Source organism: Prionailurus bengalensis, chromosome B3 (assembly GCF_016509475.1).
Source record: "Prionailurus bengalensis isolate Pbe53 chromosome B3, Fcat_Pben_1.1_paternal_pri, whole genome shotgun sequence".
In the NCBI taxonomy this organism is placed as follows: Eukaryota; Metazoa; Chordata; class Mammalia; order Carnivora; family Felidae; genus Prionailurus; species Prionailurus bengalensis.
The window spans coordinates 46,657,725-46,681,819 of record NC_057355.1 but is presented as its reverse complement, the minus strand read 5'-3'; the positions used below and the strand labels follow the sequence as shown (position 1 = coordinate 46,681,819).

General features: G+C 40.0%; 1 protein-coding gene and 1 pseudogene across 1 annotated transcript in view; both read left to right on the top strand.

The window, feature by feature from the left end:
* The window catches only part of AQP9 (aquaporin 9), a 47,146-nt gene that overhangs the window by 6,236 nt on the left and 16,815 nt on the right, over positions 1-24,095 (top strand). Inside the window, exon 2 of the mRNA XM_043555324.1 lies at positions 23,138-23,264. Within this exon, the coding sequence (XP_043411259.1) occupies positions 23,138-23,264 (127 nt within the window). The remainder of the gene's footprint in view (positions 1-23,137; positions 23,265-24,095) is intronic.
* Positions 8,943-9,032, top strand: LOC122469728 (annotated as a pseudogene).

Here is a 24,095-nt window from a genome sequence, read left to right as displayed (position 1 = left end):
GGTCACCCAGCCCATGAATGTGAGAGCTGGGCTTGATATCTTGGATTTAGTTATTACTAATGTACCATTGTTTGATGAGAATTAACTCCTTTCATGGGAAAGCTCAAGAGAACTTTACTAATTTTGTAGCCTAAAATACATTAGATAGTAAAGGTACCAAAAGATGATTATATAGAGCAGACATGATCCTGGCAGAGAAATTTTACAGAAGCTCTATTAGCATAGAGTTTATGGACCACTTCAGTATCTACAAACACACTCAAAGCTCTTGTAACACTAGGGTTCTGAGGTGGTTCAGTCATATCTTCATGTCCTTAATGAACACATTGACCATGCATTGCACTGTGTTTCCCCTAGAGCTTCTATTTTCTGGATTCTCCTTGAGGACACCTTGTGGCTCAGAGCAAGGGACCAATAGGCAAGGGGGAATAAAGGGACACCATAACTCTTCTCTCACACTTTCTTGCTCAACAGTCACCTGCCCTTTCTCTGTTTCCTCTCTGCTTGGTCTGGATTATGACTTTGCAAAGACCTGTCCCCCTCCAAGCCTGGCTGCCAATGATGAGGGTCCCACTGAGCTAGAGCTGTCAGTCTGCCAACATATGATTGGGCAGAAGCCTCTGCTGTCAGCAGTGCCTGGCTGATTCTGGCCCCAAATGCCATGCCTCTGTGTCCTTCAGATGAAGAAACAGAGACCCACACACTCACAGGATTCTGTCAAATGCTTTTTCCACCACAGTCAATTCCACCTGCTTCTTATTATTTACTTTCGATTTACGTTTAGTTCTCAGCCTCTCATGGGTCTGTACTTCTGTACTGGGTGTTCTGTCACTTTAAGAAAGTCCCAGGTTCTAAATATGAAAGTGTGGAAGAACTAAGCATGTAAGGTTCTCTGTGGGCCCTTGCCCTGTACCTTTAGCAGCTGTGAGAAGGCTGATGCAGAAGGTTCTCTGCCTTCCAGCATGGTGATGAGATGAGGACAAAAGACCAGGAAAGGAGTAAACATTTGTTGAACATACACTGTACCCAGACAATCATTAGTTCTGGAAAAATCTCATGAGGTAAGGGAATTTTTCTTATTTTACAGATAAGGAAATGAAGGCTTAGTATGATCGAGCACCTTGCCCAAAGGCAAATATGTGGTGGAGCTGGGATTAGAATCAAATCTCTGGTTTTTCTTCACCATGCTGAAATTACCGTTCTCATTTATGCTTTTGAACTTCCACTGCTGTTGCCTGAAACAATATATGTTTTATATGTTTTCAAAATGTACATATATGGCTTCATAGTTTGTATGCCTTCTACGATTTGAAAATTTCCTCCCAAATACACTTTCTGAGATTTATCTATTTGGGGACATGTAGGTGTGGGCAATTCATTTTACTTTTGTAGTACGGTGGGTTTGTGTATCCGTTCCCCTCATGAACAGTTATGTGGTTTGCAACACATTACCAACACTGCTGCAGTGAACATCTTTGTACGTGTCCTGTGTGTGTGCCCCAGAGTTCTTCTGAGTACATACTTAGAAGTAGGTTTGGTGGCCCTAGGCATGTGCATCTTCAACTTATGCATATTGTAAAATTGCTCTTAAAGTGGTTTTAAATTTAAGTACCATCAACAACATAGGAGTCTCCGTTTTCCATGTACTCACTGACCCTTGATATTATCCAACTTTTAGATTTTTGCCCATTCGACATATAAGAAGCCATGGTGCCTGGGTGACTCAGTTGGTTAAGTGTCTGACCTCTGATTTCGGCTCAGGTCATGATCTCACGGTTTGTGAGACTGAGCCCCGCGTTAGGCTTTGCGCTGACATGCGACAGTGCTGAGCCTGCTTGGGATTTTTGCTCTCCCTCTCTCTGTGCCTTTCCCTCGTGCGTTCTTTCTCTCTCAAAATAAATAAATAAACTTAAAAAAAAAAAAGAAATAGAATTTCACTAGTAATTTTAATGAATTTCTAGTGCAATCCGCCATCTTTTTCAGGTTTACTGAAGCTTTAGCTTTCCTATTCTTTAAATTGCCTGCTCATATCCTCTGCATTTTTTAACTTTTTCTTATTGATTATAATAGGATTTTGATATTTTGTGTTTTCTTATAGCTTACTGTCTTACTTTTCATAGTTAAGTCTTTAAATCATTAGAATTTATTCTGGTGTATGGTGCAGAGTAGGTGCCCTTTATCTGGTAAAATAGCCAATTGTTTCAGTAATGTATTTGACCAGTCTGTTCTGCTTCTACTGATTGTGATGATATCATATACCAGTTAGATAGATCATATATCAGTGCATATATAAAGGTGGTTGTATGTCAAAACTTTTTTTAGTTCTAGTGATTTCTCTGTCCAAACCAGCACCAATGCCATATATTTTTGTTATAATTACTTTCTTTTTTTTCTTCCAAGTTTTTATTTAAATTCAAATTAGTTCACCTATAGCGCAATATTGGTTTCAGGATTAGAACCCAGTAATTCGTCGCTTACATATAACACCCAGTGCTCCCACAACAAGTGCCCTTCTTAATGTGAAAAGTTCTATTGGATTGTGCTGGTACAAACAATTTTTTTTTTCCCTGAGAATATGAGAACTTTTATTTTCTTTCTTTCTAGACCTTAATATTTAATTTCTTCTTATTACCATGGTTAAAACCTTCCTAGTACAAGGTTATTAGAAGCTATCATTGTAGCATTGTTATTTTATTCCCAACTTTAAAGAATCTACTTCTCATGTTTTACCATTAAGTGTGATAGTTCCTATAGGCTTTGGGTAGGCATTCTTGATTTGAGTAAGGGAATTCCTATCTGCCCCTCATTTACTAAAACTTTCATTAGGGATGTTTATTGAATTTTTAAAAAAGTATCTCTTCTATATTTATTGAGATAAGCATAGGGGTTACTCTTTTATCTGTTGATGAAGAAAATTACATTGACAATGTTTTTAGCATTAAACCATCCTTACATTTCTGAGATGAATTTCCACCTAACCATGTGGCATTTCATTTGCAATGTTTTATTAAGGATTTGGACTATAATTTCTTTTTATGTTGTCCTTTGTCTAATTTAATCACCAAGATTACATTAGCACCATGAAAAGTAGTTCTTTCCCTCTTTTTATATTTTCTGAAACACTTTGTATAAAGGATTACCTACTCCTTGAAGATTACTTAGCATATGCACTAAAAAAAGAGTGAGAGAGAAGTGTACAAGATTTCTCTAAAACTTATGTCTAATTGTCTAAGTTAGATTCTCCATTCTTTTTTAAAAATTTCTTTAATGTTTATTTATTATTTTGAGAGAGAGAGCACAAGTTGGGAGAGGCAGAGAGAGAGGGAGACACAGGATATGAAGCGGGCTCCAGGCTCCGAGCCGTCAACATGTGGCCTGATGCAGGGCTTGAACTGACAGAACTTGAGATCATGACCTGAGCCGAAGTCAGACACTCAGCCAAACCAACTGCGCCACCCAGGAGCCCCTAGATTTTCTATTCTTAATTACATTTTAGCAATTTATATTTTTTCTAGGAAACCGTACTTCATTTGTGTTTTCAAACATAGTTTTTAAAAATTGCTAATATTTTCAAAATCAATACAGTGAAAGCAATAATTGTGAAATAATTTTTCATAGAATTTCCATATGGCTTTTAATATCTCTACTGTACTTGTGATGATTCTCTCTAATTTTTAATGTGTTTTTTTTCACTCAGTAATTTCTGCTTTGATCTTTTTTTTTTAAAGTTTATTTTGAAAGAAAGAGAAGAGAGACAGCATGAATGGGGAGAGGCAGAGAGAGGGAGAGAGAGAATACCAAGCAGAGGCTCAATCTCATGAACCAACTGTGAGATCATAACCTGAGCAGAAATCAAGAGTCTGACCCTTAACTGACTGAACCACCCAGGTGCCTGGCCCCCCTTTTTAAGTGACCTTTCTTACATTTTTCCATTGAGTTGAACAGGTTTCTTTATTTCTCCCCTTTCTCCTGTGCTTGTTCTATTTTTAAGTATTTACCCTTTCATCTTTAAAAAATGTATTCTAGAGTTAACAAAGTTTAAAGTGAATCAACCTCTTTCCTTCTGAACAACACAAAAACTTTTTAAAATCCTGATTGTAATCAACCACTCTATCTTACATGTCTTTATTGTCTGATATTTAAATTCTACCTCCAATATTTTTATTATTGGTATTTTTAATGATGATTACTTATTTAAATTTACTACCACTTATCAGTTTATTTGCTAATTACTTATACATATATGCATTACTTTTAGGTGCATTTTCCTTCTTTGTGCAGTAAAAAAACCTTTCCTTAGGAAATTTTCCAGAAAGGGTGTGTGAGGAATAAACTTTCTCTGTCTTTGTTTGCCTGAGTTTTTCTTTATTTCACTCTCAAGTTTCAATGATTGGCTGATGAATTTGAGGTTGACAACTGGTTTTGCTTGGCAATTCGCAGGTGTCTTTCCAATGTCTCTTATTGCTGTTGACAAGTCTAGTGTTCATCTAATTCTTGTCTTAATCTGAATTTCCCTAGTTTCTATTAAGAGTTTCTCTTTTTATGTGGCACACACACACACACGCACACACACAAATATTATACAGCCATAAAAAAGAAGGAGATCTTGCCGTTTGCGACAACATGGACAGGCCTAGATAGAGGGGGTATTTAAGCCAGACTGAGAAAGACACATACCATGTGATTTCACTCAGATGTGACATCTAAAAAAACATAACGAATGGATAAATAAACAAAAAGCAGAATCAGGCCTATAAATACAGAGAACAAAATGATGGTCACCAGAGGGGAGAAGAATAGAGGGATGGGCAAAATGGGTGAAGGGGAGTGGGAGATACAGGCTCCCAGGAATAAAAGTCATAGCATAGGGAATCTAGTCAATGGTATTGTAATAGTGTTGTTTGGTGACAGATGGTAACTGCATTGGAAAGGAGCAGAATATAACATATAGAGAAGTTGAATCACTATGTTGTACACCTAAAACTAATGTAACATTGTGTTTCAACTATACTGAAATTTTAAAAATTATAAAAGCAACAACAACAACAAAAAGACTTTCTCTTTTTTTTCCCTTGAAATTTCACTACAATATGACTAGGGCTTATTTTATTTTATACATAATGCTCAGGATTCATTGTTTATCAGCATTTAAAGATTCACAATTTATACAGTTCTAGAAAATTCTTAGTTTAATCGCCTTGCCTCTCCCCAGTCTCTCTGTTTTCTCCTTATAGAATTCCTATTAAATGTGCATATATGCCTGACCTTCTTACTTTTTTTATTTACGTCTCTACCCTTCTCTCATATTTGTATCTCTTAATCTCTCCATGATGAATTTTATGTAGTTGTCTCATATCTATTTTCCAATGCACGAATTCCTCACTCTGTTGTGTCTAATCTTTTAATACATTCATTAAGTCTTTAGTTTCATTAATATGTTTTCATTTCTAGAAGTTCTATTTGGTTCTTTTCAAAAATTGCTTTTCTTTTCTCTTCTCATGTGTTTATTTCTTTTATCTCTCTAACTCACTGAAGCCTAATGTACTGATGGTATTTTATGATTGTTCTGTTCATCTCAAGTTTTGGGGGAACTAATAATCCTGTTTATTTTATGCACTCTCATTCACAAAAGAAAACTTCCTTTAGTGTTTTGTAAATTTGTAGTGTAAACTCTTCCAGGAGGGTTTGCTTTTCTCTGTGGGAATTCTGTACAGCCTGCACTGTGGGGTTGTTCTTCCACAGCAGGCTTACATTTGTTTCTGGGAGGTTGCTCGGGTATATCACCACCAAGAAATGATTGTTGTAAAGTGGAAAACTAGAAAAGGAAGACTGATGAATGTGCATACCCTGTTGAAGAGCACTCTCCCCAAAAAAGTGGCACTCTGCAGGGCATCTAGGTGGCTCAGTCTGTTAAGTGTCTGACTCTTGGTTTCTGCTCAGGTCATGATCTCACAGTTTTGTGGATTTGAGCCCCACATTAGGCTCTGCATTGACAGTGCAGAGCCTGCTTGGGATTCTCTGTCTCCCTTTCTCTCTGTCCTCCCCACCCACCTCAGTCACTCTCTCTCTCTCTCAAAAATAAATGAATAAACATTAAAAATATATATATATATAAAAAAAGAATGTCTCTCTGCTCCCTTTCCCCTACATGGGATGTGTGACCATGAATGACTAACTAGGAAATCCCATGCTTTCTCCAAATGAAGCTGATTCTCTTCTAGTCCTTACAGCCTGAGTCAGGATCAGCTGAAGGAGGACTTTCCTATAGAGTTCCCCTTACCAACAGTGAACATGAAGGGCCAGACTGGCCTGGAAAATTTCAGAGTTCCAAAAGACCTGGGGAGAAAAGTCTGTTCTGGGTCATTGATCTAAAGGCTACAGATTCCTAAAGCCAAACAATTCTGCCAAACAGAACTCTGTTTTTGATCCCTGAGTTTGAATTTTGACTCAGAAAACTTGCTACATTCATTGACTTTCAAAGAGGAAGTATTTTTGTTTTCTACTTTCCAGAATGGGTTTGGTTCATTTTTTTTCTTTAGTGACAAAGCCCATTGCAACATGTTTCCATTACTTGACAAGAAAGGAGAACATAGAAATGAGAGCAGACGTTGTCTCCTCTTTACTCATCAGCCTTATGATGAAGATACAGCATAAACTGAAGGACTGGGAGGAAGAGAAGCCTCATAAAAGTGAGGTAGCTGATAGGCCTGATCAAAATGCTACAACAGCCCAGCAATGAAGTCTACTCCATACATGTAGTGGGCACCTTATTTCATGTCCTGGTAGGATTGCTGAGCCCAATGAACCCACCAAGCAAAGAAAATGCTTTAAGAGAAAATATGCCAGCAAAATGTGCCCCCCTCCTCCATCATGATAGATTGGCTGATCATGCTAAGACACACAGTCCCGGCATGACCAGCCAAGACCAAAAAAGATCTGAGGGCTTCATTTCTCTCCCAGCCTAGAATCAGCCCACATGCCTTAGTCTCTATTTAAAAGTTTAGATTTTCTAGGGAGGAAACCTCCTGAAAAACCCATGCCTCTATCAACAAATAAGTGGTTAAAGAAATTGGGGTGCATCCTTACAATGAACTGCTATATAGGAATTACAGATAATGAGGCCAATTCTTGTATGCTGTTACGAAAAGATTCATTAAGCTAACAACTTGAAAAAGCCAGCAGAAAATGGTATGTATAAAATACTCCTATTTGTATAAACACATACACACACACACACACACACACACACACACACACACACATTTTTACAGGATATACCAGGAAGTAGTGATATTAGTTACTGTAAAGAATAAAATATAAAATCTGGGATGGGAAAGAGACAAATTTCTTTTATTTTTAAAGTTTTTTTGCTTGAGAGAGAGTGCTTGTGCACAAGGGAGGAGCAGAGTGAGAGGGGGACAGAGGATCTGAAGAGAGGTCTGTGCTGATAGCAGAGAGCCCAATACAGGTGAGATCATGACCTGAGCCAAAGTCAGATACTTAACTGACTGAGCCACCCCCACACACCAAGTGATAAATTTCTTATATTTTATTGTATACCCTTTGTATCTGAAAAAAATTTTACATATTCATGTACATTTTCTTCAATCCCCTGTTCCCCTAAAAGAGCTGACTCAGCAGATTTTCTCCCTTCAAGGTGTTTTAGGTAGTTGCTCATAATGTATTCTGAAGAATACTAGTTCCATGAAATGCTAATAAGAATTAAGTGAAAGAAAATATGCTGTCCGTCCCAAATATGTTTGGAAAACACTGGGTTAAACCAAGTTAAGCAGTTTCTTCAACTATAGGACTTATCAGAGCTTTTAATGTTCACTATAAACTCTAAGAGGGAAATAGAATATATAGACCCTGGACTTACTTGACTACAAATTCATTTTTTATTTTTATTTTTTTAATGTTTATTTATTTTGAGAGAGAGAGAGAGAGAGAGGGAGGAAAGGCAGAGAGAGAGAGGGAAAGAGAGAGAATCCCAAGCAGGCTTCTCTCTATCAGCACAGAACCCGACTCAGCTTGATCTCACAAACCATGAGATCATGACTGGAGCCAAAACCAACAATCAGACGCTTAATCAACTGAGCCACCCAGTCACGCCAACAAATCCCTTTTTAAAATTTTAATTTCAGTATAGTAAATATGTAGTGTTATATTGATTTCAGGCATACAATATAGTGATTCAACAATTCTATACATTGCTCAATGCTCATCAGGATAAGTGTACTCCTAACCTCATTACCTATCTCACCCATCACCCACACCCACCTCCACTCTGGTAGTCATCAGTTTTCTATAGTTAAGAATCTGTTTCCTGGTCTGTCTCTATTTTTCCTTTGTTCATTTGTTTTGTTTCTTAAATTCCACACATGAGTAAGATCATATGGTATTTGTCTTTCTCTGACTGACTGATTTTGCTTAGCATTATACCCTCTAGATCCATCCATCACCTTGGAAATGGCAAGATTTCATTCCTTTTTATGGCTGAATAATATTCCATTGTATGTATTTATACCACATCTTCTTTATCCATTCATGTATCATTGGACACTGGGGTGCTTCCATAATTTGACTATTGTAAATAATGCTGCAATAAACATAAAGGTGCATATATTTTTTGAATTAGTGTTTTCATATTGTTTGAGTAAATACCCACTTGTGTGATTACTGTATTATATGGTCATTCTATTTTCAATTTTTTGAGGAACATCCATACTGTTTTCCACAGTGCTGCACTAGCTTGCATTCCCACCAATAGTGCATAAGGGTTCCTTTCTTCCACATCCTCGCCAACACTTGTTGTTTCTTGTGTTTTTTTATTTTAGACATTCTGACATGTGTGAAGTGATAGCTCATTGTAGTTTTGATTTGCACTACCTGATGATGAGTGATGTTGAGCATGTTTTCATGTGTCTGTTGGCCATCTGTATGTCTTCTTTGGAGAAAAATTAGAATAATACAGAGAAGATTAGCATGGCCCCTGCACAGATCCCTTTTTTTTTTTTTTTTTTTTTTTTTTTTTGAGGAGCATCTCATGGAACTAATGGTCTGTGGAACATACTGGGTCTGGAATGAATCTAAGAAACAAATTTGCCCCAGAATTCCTTCTTCAGGTATCTTCCAGACTGAAAGTGACCCAAGGTGTTCTTAACATTGTTAGGCCACTTTGAATAAAGAGAGAGCTGTCCTTGGGGTGCCTGGGTGGTCCCATTGGTTAAGCATCTGACTTGGGCCCAGGTCATGATCTCACGGTTTGTGTGTTCAAGCCCCACATCAAACTTTCTGCTGTTAGTGCAGAACCTGTGATGGATTCTCTGTCTGTCTGTCTGTCTGTCCCTCCCCTGCTCACATGCTTTTTCTGTCTCTCTCAAACATAAATAAACATTTACCAAAAAAAGTGGGGGAGGGGGAGAGAACTGTCCTCAGCAACCCTCCATCTATGTACAGCATCATCAGACCCATGCTTATCCTATTGAACACTCATACCTTAATAAATAAATGTTTAATTAGTTCCTAATTCTGACCCAGGGATTGTGATCAAGTTCTTGTCCAAGCTAGCATTATTTTGGATGAGTTGAGGGACATGAACACCTGATACAGGCCAGAAAAGGAGAGCATTGTTCTTTTCATCCTATGAGAAAGAATGATGTTTATCACCTTATGTTTCTGAGACCCAAGTTTGTGCTTGGTCCTCTTTTCTACTTAGAGAGCACTGAGGTTGGCCATTCGCCCATTCACCTGGTTCTCAAATTTCAGATTCCTCTGTTTTTATGAGCTTGCCCTAACATCATCTCTTTTCAAGTACAGCTGGTTCTTGAGGGGTGATTGATCTTATCCTGATATTTTCTCAGGCCACATACCATCAAATACTTTATTTTTAACCAGAAGGTCCAGGTTTCAGTCTTGGGTTTTTTTTGTGACTATTTTTGTTATGACTAAGAACATTTTATTTTCCAGTTTGAAAACTAACTGACTAGAAAGCTGTGCATAAATATGCATTCTGTCCTAATAAAGGGAACAAACAGACCCACCAAAACAGCAGCAGTTGGCACAGGAGGGACACAGAGCTAGGAATCAGAAGACCTGGTTCCAGACTCAAATTCTGCCACTTGTTAGCTGTATGAATTCTGTCAGGTTATCCAGTCTTCCATTTTTTTTAAAAAAAGTTTTTATGTTAATTCCAGTTAGTATACAGTGTAATATTAGTTTCAGGTGTACAATATAGTGATTCAACACTTCCATACAACACCCAGTGCTCAACACAAGTGCCCTCCTTAATTCCCATCACCTATTTCACCCATTACCCCAACCCCAACCATCAGTTTGCTCTCTATAGTTAAGAGTCTGTGTTGGTTTGTCTCTCTCCAGCCTTCCACTTTTTGTTCTATTTAAAAAACATTTTTTTTAACGTTTATTTATTTTTGAGAGAGAGAGACAGACTGAGAGCCGGGGAGGGGCAGACACTGAGACACAGAATCCAAAGTAGGCTCCAGGCTCTGAGCTGTCAGCACAGAGCCCAACCTGGGGCTCAAACCCACGAACCGTGAGATCATGACCTGAGCTGAAGCCGGACACTTACCCAACTGAACCACCCAGGAGCCCTGGGCTTCCAATTTTTAAATGCGGATTAAATGTTGGGAAGAATAATGGAAGCAATGTACATGACAGTGTGATACATGTGCTATTAATGTTTGTTCATTCACCTATCCAGTGGTCGAAATCATGTGTAGTCAAACCTGGGCCCCATGTGTGTGAATGTGAGAAATTCTCTTAACCTCTCTAAACTTCATTCCCTTGTTCGTAAAATGGAGGAAGTAAGAGAGAGGACCTGACTCAAAGGGTTGATGTGAAGACCAATGGGCTAATGTATGGAAAGTACTTAACTCATAAAAAGCACTCAATAAAATATTAGCTGTTGTTGTTGTTTCTATTATCATGACATGTTCCAGTGGATATAGTCACAAAAACTAAATAGATGTATGATAGGTAGGATGTGCGACTTATAGTAACATATACCTACAGCACAGGCTGAAGGGCCAAGGTTTGCAGAGAATGTACTGACAGATTGGCATTTGTTCTCCTTCCTCTCCAGTTACAAAAAACAAAATGTTTATAGGAGGAGGAAAACCTCTGGCAAAGGCTCAAAGTGACTCCCTTCTCAAGAATGGAGACTATGCGGGGCACCCGGGTGGCTGAGTCAGTTTAGCGTCTGACCCTTGATTTCGGCTCAAGTCATGATCTCACAGTTCATGATTTCAAGCCCTGCATCAGGCTCTGCGCTGACAGTGTGGAGCCTGCGTGGGATTCTCTCTCTCTCCCTCTTTCTCTGTCCTTCCCCAACTCATGCATTCTCTCTCTCAAAATAAACTGTACAAAATAATAAAGGAGACTATGCTTTTGGTCTCCCTATCACTGCTACCTTAAAGTCTTGCCCATAGTCAGTCTTTCATTTGAAGGTAGCCACAGATTCTCTCTCCAGGAACTGAGAGTCTGTGCTGCATCTCATCTTGGGGCTGCTATCACCAGGATATCTGTGGGGTCAGGAAGTCACCGACACCAAAAGCTAAATGGATTTCTCCTCCCAGGACTTAATATGGGAGTCAGTAGCCCCAAAGCTTATTGAGATGAGGCAGGTAACATATATGGATGAAATGGACATGGCAGGGTTAAGAAGAAAGTGTCTGTCCTGTCTCAGGAGGTGTCTGCCACCCAGACTGTCTCCACTATGGCCAAGTAGGAATGGGGTAGATTTTTATCAGACTTTCAAGTTTGAAAAAAAAAAAAAAGGTCTATGTGTAATTTTTCTTTTTAAATACTGGCAACAAGGGTGCCTGGGTAGCTCAGTAGGTCAAGCTCAGACTCTTGATTTCAGCTCATATCATGATCTCGTGGTTCATGAGATGGAGCCCCGCGTTGGGTTCCACACTGGGCATGGAGCCTGCTTTGGATTCTCTCTCTCTGCCCCTCACCCCCCAAAACAAATAAATAACCATTAAAAAATAAGATTAAATACTAGCGACAATTTCTAAAATTAAAAAAAAAAAATCACCATGTAGGCCAAGCATATCTCTGAGTCAATCCCACTCATAGACTGTCTTCAGTCATGGACCACCAGTTTGTGACTGTGCTCTCAAGATGTCCTTAACCACACTCTACAAACTATTCTCACCAGAAAAGGGCAAGTGGAGAGATTGTGAGGGCCTCAGCCTTCTATTCAATATCATCTGTTTATAAGAGGCCTGCTATTGGAAATCAAATTCCTCAGTGCAAGATTGTCGTCCTTTTCTTTTCTCATCCTAACACCTGGCAAAATTGATTGAGGCAATCATGTGAAAACCATTTTTATTTCAGGCAGTACCAGAAATCTTGATCTCATATAATTTTAATCAAGTTGCTCATTAGGCCAATCTGTTATGTGCATATATTAATACATCTCAGATTTAATAGTATTATTAAATACTATGATGATTCAATAATTTGGGGTATTAATCAGATAATTCAAGAATTTGGGGAGACTGAAATGTCAAAATAGCTGTCACTTAGGTCGTAAGACTAAACTATAAAACCACATTTCCAGGTATACTTTCCCTAGCCATAAATGCTTAAGCCATTTACTAATAACAAGCTTAGTGGGGTGCCTGGGTGGCTCAGTCGGTTGAGAGTCCAACTTCAGTTCAGGTCATGATCTTGCGATTCGTGGGTCTGAGCCCTTCATTGGGCTCTGTGCTGACAGCTCAGGGCCTGGAGCCTGCTTCAGATTCTGTGTCTCCCTCTCCTGCCCTTCCCCCACTCACGCTTTGTCTCTCTCTCTCTCTCTCTCTCTCTCTCTCTCTCAAACATAAATAAACATCAAAAAAAGATAACAAGCTTAGAATATTAAATAACAGCACCACACTTCATCCATATTTTTCTTACCGGTTCTCAGCTATCTTACCTCTCCCACTACTCTGTGAGCTCTTAGAGGACCTGTGTCTGAATTTTGTTTGCACCCCTGCTACCATGAGGCACCACATGTGCCAAATGTACATATATATGGAGGAATAAATGACGAGAGGAAGGAATGGCTGAGTGAATGCCAGATCACAATTAGGGCTACTTGCAGATTTGGGGATCTTAGTTTACTATATTACATTTTTTGAAAGACAGACGTGTAAAGCACAAATCTGGACACACTACTTATTTTGTTCAGGTACAGTTGAGGGCAGTTTAGGGTAAGTGAAGAAACACAACCTTTGGACACAAATGTTAATTTTAGGTTCCAAAAGATCTTTTCACTAGTTGTATGGCCTCGGGCAAATTACTTAATTTCTTTGTCCAAGGGTTTCTTTAGAAGAAAACAGCAGAGTTTTCCTTCCCTGGAGTTATTATGGGGACTAAAAGAGAGTATTTGTAACATACATGTGTGTGTGTAAACAAATCAGTTCATTTAAATTACAAATGTTGCCACAGGCATACTCTGAATACTGACTTCTGTTTTATGAACATTTACATTAAATGCCAAATTCTCCACTGAAGGATATTTTTCATTTAAAATATATTCCTCCCCTAAATTTCAAGAAGACCTGCACCAATGTACAAGGTAAACAGCCATACATGACTCACATTCTTGGCTCACATGGTTGCTTCCCACGTGAGACATAACAAACATGTCCCAAACTGGCATTACTAAATTAAAGGAGGATATTCCCTTCTTAGAAAAGTTTTCAAGAGAATGGTAATAAATAAATACTAGCCAGGTGAGCTTGGGAAATGTTGGGGCATTTTACAATGGCCCCTTGGGTTACTTCTTGGGTCTGGTTAAAGGGGCAGGTGAGAGTAGGGGAATGGCTTCACTTCTTGGATCTTAGTGTTGAGAACAGATATGAGTGCTAATAAGTCCCCAGAATGCTGGCCAGTGCCATCTATGTGGCTCGTGGGTGTGGTTCATCAGTACAGATAAAGGCCTTGCCCCACCATTATCTCAGCCCACTCACTTCCGGTACCAGGCAGGTTTGGTCAGCATCGGGCACATGAGTGTACCTTCTCCCGATGACCACAAAGTTGCGAGACACCAAGAGGAAAGAAGACAGACAAAAGTGGAAGTTGCCTATGCAGGAGGAGCAAGAGAGCAAGCAAATGTTAATCAGTGAAACAGGTTTTGCATAAACTGAAAAGCTGCACTTCGTCACCAGCCTATCTCACTGGTCTCTGAGAAAGAAGGGAAATGGGCCTGAAAAGGATTTTTTGCTGGGTCACTAGAAGCTTTGGTGAAAATTCACAAGTGTCGGACCAAAGTGACCATGTTTGTTATCACCAGAAACGCCACGTGCCCTGGTACAGGAGCCCAAGAACTATAAGAAGAGTCCCCAAATGAGCATCATCCTCAGGCCTTCAGCCCCCTTGGACTGATATACCTGGTTTACAATGCAGTTGTTTGCACTGGGTAGATTGATAACAGATGGCTGCTATCATGGGTCTCCAAGTCCTTCAGCATTCTCGGACAGCCCTTCACTTGCAGTATGAGATAGGAAAACTGGTGCCCTGATCCCACACTGTGGGAGCCCAGCATTCTACCTGAATATTTCTATCAATTCTCGGGGGTATTTGTTCCTTCTGATGACCTCTCACTCCACCCAATGTGTAATGGTTAAGAGCACAGGCCTCCGATTAGGACAGACCTGGGATCAAATCCAGGTTCTGTCTCTTTTATTTTTTTATTATGTAACATTAGAGAAATTGCTTGGCCTCTCTCAGCCTCAATTTCTTCATCCATAAAAGGGAGATAATAATACCGTACTTTTCTCCTAGGGTGAACATAAGTTGATAATGATGAAGTAATACAGGTAAGGCACTTAGCATGGAAGCCGGCACAAAGAACACACCAAATAGATCGTAGCTGGTGTTTATATTTCTTTATCCATGCTACCCTAAACAGATGAGGAAAGATAGTAAGCATTTCATGAAGCCTTAACTCCAAAGTCCATGACAGTATTTCCCAAGAAGTCCTTTCAACTCTTCTTTCAGTATCTATTAATTCTGAAAATACTGAACTACAAAAAGTAGATATGAGACATGGGTTTTTTCCCCTTATTTGGACCATGTTTGATGCACACAAAGAATCACAGACCCCTTATAATAATTAAGTTTCCCTAGTGATCATTGGCCTCGTGTTGCAAGCATTTGCAAACATTTGTAAACGTTTTGCTAAAGAATCCCTAGCCTTTATTAATGACTGCTTTTCTGAAAGGACTCAATTTTTACCTACTTACTAAATAAATGTTTATTGAGTCTCTGTTTTACATACTGACTAAATAAATATTTGTTGAGGGTCTATTACACACTGTGTACTGTGTTGGGAACATCTTGGTTGGCACTGTAAAGGAGGTAATAGATACCTAAGAGTTTTGAGAATAGTAGGCTTATTATCTTTTCTCCTCATCTCCAGCATTTGTCTGTGATAATAACTTGATCTGTGTCCAGTAATCAGCTTGTCGTAGGGGTCATGGTTCAGTTGGGAACTTGCCAGCAGCCCAACTGATATTTCTTAGAAATCACACCTCCCACTTCTCACATCCCACCCTGAAATTGACTGTTTCTCTTGAAAAGACATTTACACAGGGTTTTATTTTCCCTGCTTATGTTTAGACATTTTAATATATTACATCAGATATCGTTTGAGCTGCTGTGGCAGACGCTACAGTCTTGGTGGGGTGACACAAGGCAAGGTGGAATATAATGAAATGACATTGTAAAGACATAGTAGAAGAAGCAGAAGAGGCCTCTGCAGGCTGAAGCTGTCAAAGAAAAACCCCACAGAGGAGGTAGGATTTTAGTTCAGTGTTAAGAATAGATTGGGTTTGGCTGGGGAAAGTGAAGAGAAGGGACATTTTGCTGGACGGTATAGCATGAGCAGGTGTACAGGGTGGGAATGAGTGTCATGAGCTCAAAGGACTCAAGTGACTGGGACACCAGCCTGGCTGATGCAGATTTATGCTGAAGAATACCGGGCAGAAAGTGGATGAGTCACGAGGCAAGGCACCAGAGGGCCCTGAGGACCAGGTGGAGGTGTTTGTGCTGCTACTTCCTGAGTAATGGCATATAAGTTGTGCTTCATCTGGCATGGTCACTGAGTGGGGAGACACTGGGGGTGAGGACACTGGCTGGGGCTGCAGAAGAAGACTCAGAAAATTTGAGAATGATTGGCTATGAATGGCAAAGGGAGAGAAGAGGAGGGAATACAAATGATTCCAGAATGTTTGGCCTGGATGATTGAGAATGACTGGTCACCAGTCCAACTGCCTTTCAAATGTCCTTCTTGCTTTTCCACTGAAATTCTTTCTCCCACTCCTGCCACATGTGGTACCTGATAATAACAACAGTATTTACCCTCTCCCCTTTCTGTGTTGCTTTCCTACCAAAAGCACTAAAACCCCACCAAATATGAAAGGACCCATCTTTGGAGAGGAATCATAAATAGGCAAAACAATGTGAAGCTCTTGTCAGCTTCCCACTTTCTCTCTTCCGCAAATTTATCCCACTACTAGGAATGAAACAGCAACTATTTGTAATACATGTCATAGATGTGTTTCTCCCTGGTTTTATTAGCCATCAGTGAGTCAGTGGTTAAGTTCATGAGTCCGTTTGTCTTAACTTACTCACCCAAAATGGGGGTTTTCTTTTTTAGTCTATATTAAAAGCAATAATATCCTGCACTTGTCATTGCCTTTTGTCATTTAAATAGTGCTTTCATTGTTGTTATCCCATTTTCACCTTTACTAAACAATCCTATGAAACAAGCCTGGCTGGTATTATTATTATTACGCTTTAATAGATAATCAAGCTGAGACTGAGAATTGACATGTTCATTTACACAGACACCGACAGTCGTACCTGGAAACAGCAGCTAAAATCTGTTTATTTAATTACCTCCAATATTCTAGATGCTGTTACAGAGACAAAGAAGTTTAACACATGATCTTGTATACCTTATAAAATTGGGAAAATCAGGCATAGATACGTGAACAGTTCAAGTACATCCTGTGCCTGAGTGTCCCACTAGATGGCAGCAGAAGCAATGAGCAGAGGGTATAGGATAAATTACCATGTCAGAACATGACACACGAATAAGGGAGGACTGTGTCCATTTCTGGGCCCTGTGTTTTAAGAGGAATGCTGACAACCCAGAGCTCAACCAGGTGAGACTCACTGGGAATCTGACTCTCAGGAATAAAAAATGAAGGGACAGGCATCCAGGAAAGAGAATTTAGAGAGGACCTTAGGCTCCCTCCATTTATTAGAAGCCCGGTATGTGAAAGAAGTTTATTCTTTATAGTCCCAAGAATGGGCCTAGAGCTAATAGACAGAAATTACAGGAGAGAGGATTCCAACTTCATATAAGGAAGGACTCCCCAGCCAATGGAACAATGAAAAAATATATAGCACAAACTGCCTGATGTGATAATGAGCTCCCTATGCCTCACAGTAATCCAACATGGACCAGATGAATACCTGTTTAGGATGTTGTTGGTGAAATGCCTATATAAGATCCAGTATGTGTGCCATTGAGTTCAGAACCAGCATGGTGCTAAGGCTGAGGAGAGAGCATCATGCAGGGTTTAAGACCCCAGGCTCTGGAGACTATGGTGCTCACACTTGGAACCCAGCCACCATGTTGTAAAGAAGCCAGTCCACATGGAGAGGCCATTTGTAGGTGTTTGGGCCAATGCTCCAGCTAAGGCATCAGCTGAGAGCCAATATCAACCACTAAACACGTGAATGTGTTAGCCTTTAGATAATTATAATCCTATCAACTTTGAACCAACATACTTGACACCAAATGGAGCAGAGTTGAAATGCCCTGACCAACCTTGCCCAAACTGCAGACTCACAAGCAAAATAAATGTTGTCATTTTAAGCCACTAAGTTCAGGGGTAGTTACATAGTGCTGGATAACGAACACAAATGCGATATTCTACATTGTCATTGAGCTTCAAGGCAACTTACAGGCACGGAGTAAGTAGAAGGTGGTGGTATTTGCAGAAAGGAGGTTGGTGGATTGGCAGATGAGAGAAGAGAAAGCTTGGTGAAGCTATTGGGAGAATATGAATGAGAGATGAATGAGGAGCTTTGGGGGCACAGCAAAGGACACAGTAAGGACCAGATCCATGACTCGTAACACCTTTCTTCCTCTACATGTTTTTGTGAGTTCTCTAACTCTCCTGGAGAAGGCAGTTAGACTGAGCAGTTGCTAGATCCTGACAAGAAGGTGGAACAGAACTTGAAGGTCTGTACATGGCCTCCACATACAAGGAGGGGATGGTGGGCGTGGGAAACACAACACCTAAGGAAACAATAAAACAAAATAAACCAGCCTAGTGTTTGCTGTGGGTATGGAAAGGAATCTTAGAAATTGTTTTCTAGATAAGGAAACCAAGGTCCGGCATTTGGAAAACAACTAAGCACTAATTGTATAGTATGGACAGTACGATTCAATTTCAAAGAACAAAGGTTAGGTGTGGTGAGTTATAAATGGGTAATGGGTCCAAAACAGCTTTCCAGATAGGGAGACCAGAAAACTGAGACAAAGTGGATATGATAATAGGCTTTCTCTGTATCTAAGAAGGAGAATGGTAGGGCAGGCTTTTCAAAGGTTAGGGCAGGGAGTTGGTTGGAAAATTTCTCAGTAATACCATGAAGGAAAGTTCTTTCATTTTGGAAGGAAAAAAACTACACTGGGCGCACAGAAGGAGGAAACCAGAGTGGGTGACCAGTTCCCTAGCAATCAGGCCGCGATACATTAGGATATCCAAGGACTGCTTCCCTGTGCAGTAAATTCAGGTGGGACGAGGCAGGCAAGGGGTGATACTAGAGGGTAGTTGCCTGACTTCCTCATTGCGTCTGAGACTATAGTAAATGTATTTTAAAATTTGAAAGCAATGATGTAAATCTGGGCTGAAATCTGAGTGGCAATTTCTGATGGTCAGGGAAGTCCCCACACTGTTCATTTGTCTGCCTTCCTTTCCCACAGCACACAGCATCGATTATCCTCCCGAGGAAAGAACAAAAAAACCATTTCAGCATCTGGGGTGGAAAAGGAGAGTATTAATCATTATGAAATTTGACGGGGCAGAGGCCTCCCTGAATCCACTCAGGCCATTTAAAACTTTTCTGTCCCCTCTAGACTAGCACGAGTGCACGCGCATCAGACCATAAAAGCAGGAAGATGCTTATATGGAAAGCAGTAATATTTCAGGACTGGACTGTGTCCGGATGTGTCTCATTACACCTCACTGTCTAAATCAAGTCATGGCAGTTGTCAGTAAACTTTTATTCTTGTTTTCTGAAGATGCTGCCAAAATGCCAGTTACTTTGGAAGTTGTGCACAGGGCAGTTAATTCCGTTTAAATTAAAAAGAAAGACACCAATGTGGTGGTGGTTTTAATTCAGAGAGTTATTATAATAGATAGAGATTCTGGGAAAAAAATAGGTCAAGTCTAAGTGAAACTGATAGGCTATGAAATGGACCCAGGGGATGTTTTTGAATAAGGAAAGGGGAACATGTTCCTATTACAACCTCACTTAGGATTCAGTGTAGGGTCTGGAGCCAAGCCAGTGCATGTGTGATGGGTAGCCCAAGGGCGTCCCTCAAGATATCAAGCCACCTACTTAACCCTACCATCCAGCAGTTGGAACTGAGGTGAGTCAATATGTCTTAGAATTGGGGATTACAGAGGCTATTGAAAGACCATCAAGATAATTTCTCTGCCTTCAGGGAGGAGTAAAACAAAATCATTCTATATGTATGAAATTATTGTTTGTATATTATATTTCTATGAAAGACCTCACAAATGCACCCTGGGGGAGCGGTTTAGAATTAATCCATCACTGTCAAGAAATTGTTTATGTGCTACCTCTCCTACTTCAGGTTCACACTTCTCTTCTCATCCTTTTGTGAAGAGACACATAGTGGCTGGTTATTATCTTCCTGATAAGAGGCATTCACATGTTTAATCTCTTTTTTCCTTGAGCATATTTATTTCTGAAACCTTTCCTCACGTGTCCTTAAATAATATTCTTTACTTGATGCTGAGTCCTTCTTGAAGTTGTTGTTTCATTATGAAACCCAAGCTGAGCCATGTATTCTAGAAAAAGTTTGGCCAATTCAAAATATAAAGAGCAATGATTTAATGATCCTTCAGTCCAGAACTTATTCCTCCAGGAGCATACTAGCTGTTTAAACCACAGCATGAGGATGGCTGATGACCATTTATTGTCTTGTTGCTTTTCTACCAGACTTACATGTAACTAATCTGTCTTTCCCAGTAACACTCCCTCATCAAATGTTTCCTTAATGGACCGTGATTAAAGGGTTTTAGTTGTTCAGTGAAAATATAGGACTCATTTTTTAAAAATTAGGAAATGCATGATGCTACAAATATTTGTGTCCCCCCCCCCCCGCCAAATTCATTTGCTAAAAACCTAATGCCCACAGTGATGGTATTAGAGGTAGGGCCTTTGGGAGGTGATTAGAACACAAGGATGGAGCCCTCATGAATGGGATTAGTGCCCTTTTAAAAGACTCATGAGAGCTTGCTCAGTCCCTTCTGCTCTGCAGGATACAACAGAGAAGTCTGCAACCCAGAATAGGGCTTTCACCTGACCATATTGGCATCCTAATCTTGAACTTCCAGCCTCCAGAACTGTGAGAAATAAGTGCCTGTTGTTTATAAGCCACCCAGTCTGTGGTATTTTGTTATAGAGGTACAAACAAACTGAAACACATGGTTAAAAAAAAAAAAGTATGCAATGAAAATTGCCCTCCCAGTATCTGCACTGGCCATTTAGCTCCCCCCATGGAATCCAGTACCATCTCCTGATCTGTGTTCATAGAGATGGCTCATGAATGTAAAAAGAAATACATACACAGTAAAACCTTGGTTTGCAAGTATAATTAGTTCCAAAAACATGCTTGTAATCCTAAGCCCTTGTATATCAAAGCAAATTTTCCCTTAAGAAATAATGGAAACTCAGATGATTCATTCCACAACTCAAAAATATTCATGTAGAAATGATTACAGTCCTTTAATATAATACAAAATACTAAAGAAAATAAAAAAATTTTTTTTTACTTGCCTTTGAAAAACTGTGTGGCTGGTGTGAGGGAGACAAGAGAGAGAAGGGTTATTGTGTAGGACGACTTTCACAATCCCTTATGTTATCACAGCTATCTACTGACTCAATGGAATTTTTTCTGCATGGGGGCCACTGTATATGCTCATATGGATGTTACTATAGTACAGTATTAATAAACTTTTGTCATATACTGTATTTAATGTAATTGTCAATAAGGCAGCAGAAGAAGGGGTCTCTATCTGCAGGCAGGCTGACCTAGAATGAAGCAAAGCATTCTTTCCTAAGCTTACTTTGTTTGGAAAAGCAGAGGACTGTCCATAGGTGCTCTGAAGTGACAAAAAATACACTAGTGTCAGTTGTGGGCACTTTCTAACATTCTGAAAAATCAATGATAACTGCCAAACACTGCAGCCTGAGACCGAGCATCTGAGCATGAGAAACAATCATCCACAATCCCACTGAGAGAGAGAGAGAGAGAGAGAGAGAGAGAGAATCATTAACTTGGTTGTGATCATGTGATGTTAGGCATCACATACTACTCGTATTGCAAGACATCACTCATTTATCAACTTAAAATTTATTAGAAATGTTTGTTCACTTGTGGAACACTTGCAGAACAAGTTACTCACAATCCAAGGTTTTAATGTAATATATTTTGAATACGATTGGCAGTGTGCTTTAACACTGCTCTATATCTTTTCTTAAAAGTTATTAATATAGGGGCGCCTGCATGGCTCAGTTGGTTGAGCGTCCGACTTCGACTCATGTCACGATCTCATGATTTATGAGTATGAGCCCTGTGTTGGGCTCGCTGCTGTCAGTGCAGGGCCTGCTTCAAATCCTCTGTCCCTCCCCTGCTTGTACTTTCTCTCCTCTCTCAAAAATAAATAAACATGAAAAAAAGTTAATAGTATATATTGGGAATCTTTCCGTACACACTGATCTGCTTCATTCTGTGATACAGCTGCATAGTACTCTGCTGAGTAGATGTACCATAATATATTTGTTCCAGACATTTCTGAATACTTATCCCATTCTCCAAAATACCCTCTACAACTGAAGACTATGGAAGATCCTACTTCATCTTTACTGTATAACTGTTTGCAGAGTGCTTCCTATAAGCACAGCTCTGTGCTTGGTGCCAGAGGGAATGCAAGAAGCAGTAAGTTTGGCAGCCCGGCTCCCTAAGAAAGTACAGCCTCATCAGGGAGAAAAGACATGGGGATGAGAAGAGCTAGATTGCCAATGCTATCCCCCTGCCACTTTTCCTTTGTTTTCTTGCACATCAGATGCCCTTTCCCATGGCTTTGTACATGGCACAAATGGCCTTTCCATTTGTCAGATGTGCACATGACTGTGAGCCTGAGATGGCTTACACTGGGAACTTCTAGAGCAGGGATTGCCAGCTCTCCTATAGGGGCCAGGAAGGAGACCTCCGTGAGTGGAGTGAAGTGAGTGAGCCGCTTGGGAGCATACAAGCTCTGTTTAAAGGGAGTGAGCAGCCTCCCCTCTCTCTGCCCCTCCCCTACCTATGCTCTCTCTCTCAAAAATAAACATTAATTTAAAGGGAGTGACCAGCTGCTGCTCTGCTCCAGGAAATTATTTCCCTGGGGTTGCTAGATCTTCTGATTGATGAAAAGGAACCAGTGGTAAAAAGTACATGGGATCTTTCTGTGTTATTTCTTATAACCTCAAGGGAATCTACAACTGCCTCAAATAAAAAGTTTGATTTAAACTAAGAGCAGAACCCTGGATCATGGTGTGAAATTACCCGATTTACAAGTATGGGGAAAATGTTAATGCTGCAGGCCCAGAAACCTCATCTGTAAGCCAGATACAGCTTCAGAACCACCATTTTGCTCTCTGTGCACAGGGGGATTATTACGATTTGATTTGCATGAAGCCTGAGGCAGCCCAATCTACATGTTTGCTTAAAACATCTTTCTTGTTCCTGTGGCTTTCCATTGTCTTTGACAGTGGCCATCCCCACTTATGAAGCTTCCTCTCATTCCAGGTCCTTGGATGTGGCTCTGTTGCCCAAGCTATCCTCAGTCGTGGACACTTGGGAGGAATTGTCACTATCAATGTTGGATTTGCAATGGCAGTTGTAATGGCCATTTATGTGACTGGAGGTGTCTCTGGTAAGTAATAGAAATAATAATAGCTGCTGTTAATTCAACCATTCCAGTGTGCTAGCCCAGTGTTGGATGCTTTACATACCTCAATTTATTTGGATCTCCACAACCCTGAAAGAATATGTATTTGATTCTATTTTTATAGATGTTAAAATCAAAGGGGACAGCAAACGGTAAGTGACTTGTGCAAAGGCAACATTTATCAAGAGACAGAGATGGGGTTAGGATTCAGAACTAGCTGACCCCTAAATCTAGTCACTATATTGTATTCTTCATCCATCAATATGATCTTTTAACTTATCTACCCCATGCCTGGAAGCTGTTCTCGGATACCCTATGCCGAGCCCAGTGAAGATCACTCCAAGAGAGAAAAATCCCTGGACCTTTACCCACAGCAATGAAAAAGTCTATGCCACTTGCAAAATGACTGGTGCTGTCATGGAAGTGCAGGTCTCATCAAGCAGATCATGGGCTAATTCTGCCCTGATTAGAAGCCACTCACAATGTTCTGAGAAGCAAAATGAAATGATGATATTTAACGCAGTCTGGGGACTTAGGAGAGCACTGTGGACATGATCCAGTTCTCAAAGGCACTCAGAATCTTTCAGAATCCTTGTCAGAACACTAAGCCGGGACCACTGGGGATAAAGGAAGAAAGGGAAACACCACGTGCTGGGTGCTATCCTGGGACTGTCCATACTTTATCTCTTTTCTCTAAAGCAGCCCTCTGAGGCAGGCATTACTGTCTACATCCCACCAAGAAAAGTGGAGCGCCAAGATATTAAATAAATTGCTGGAGTCGCACAACTGGCAAAGAGCAGAGCAAAGATTTGACGC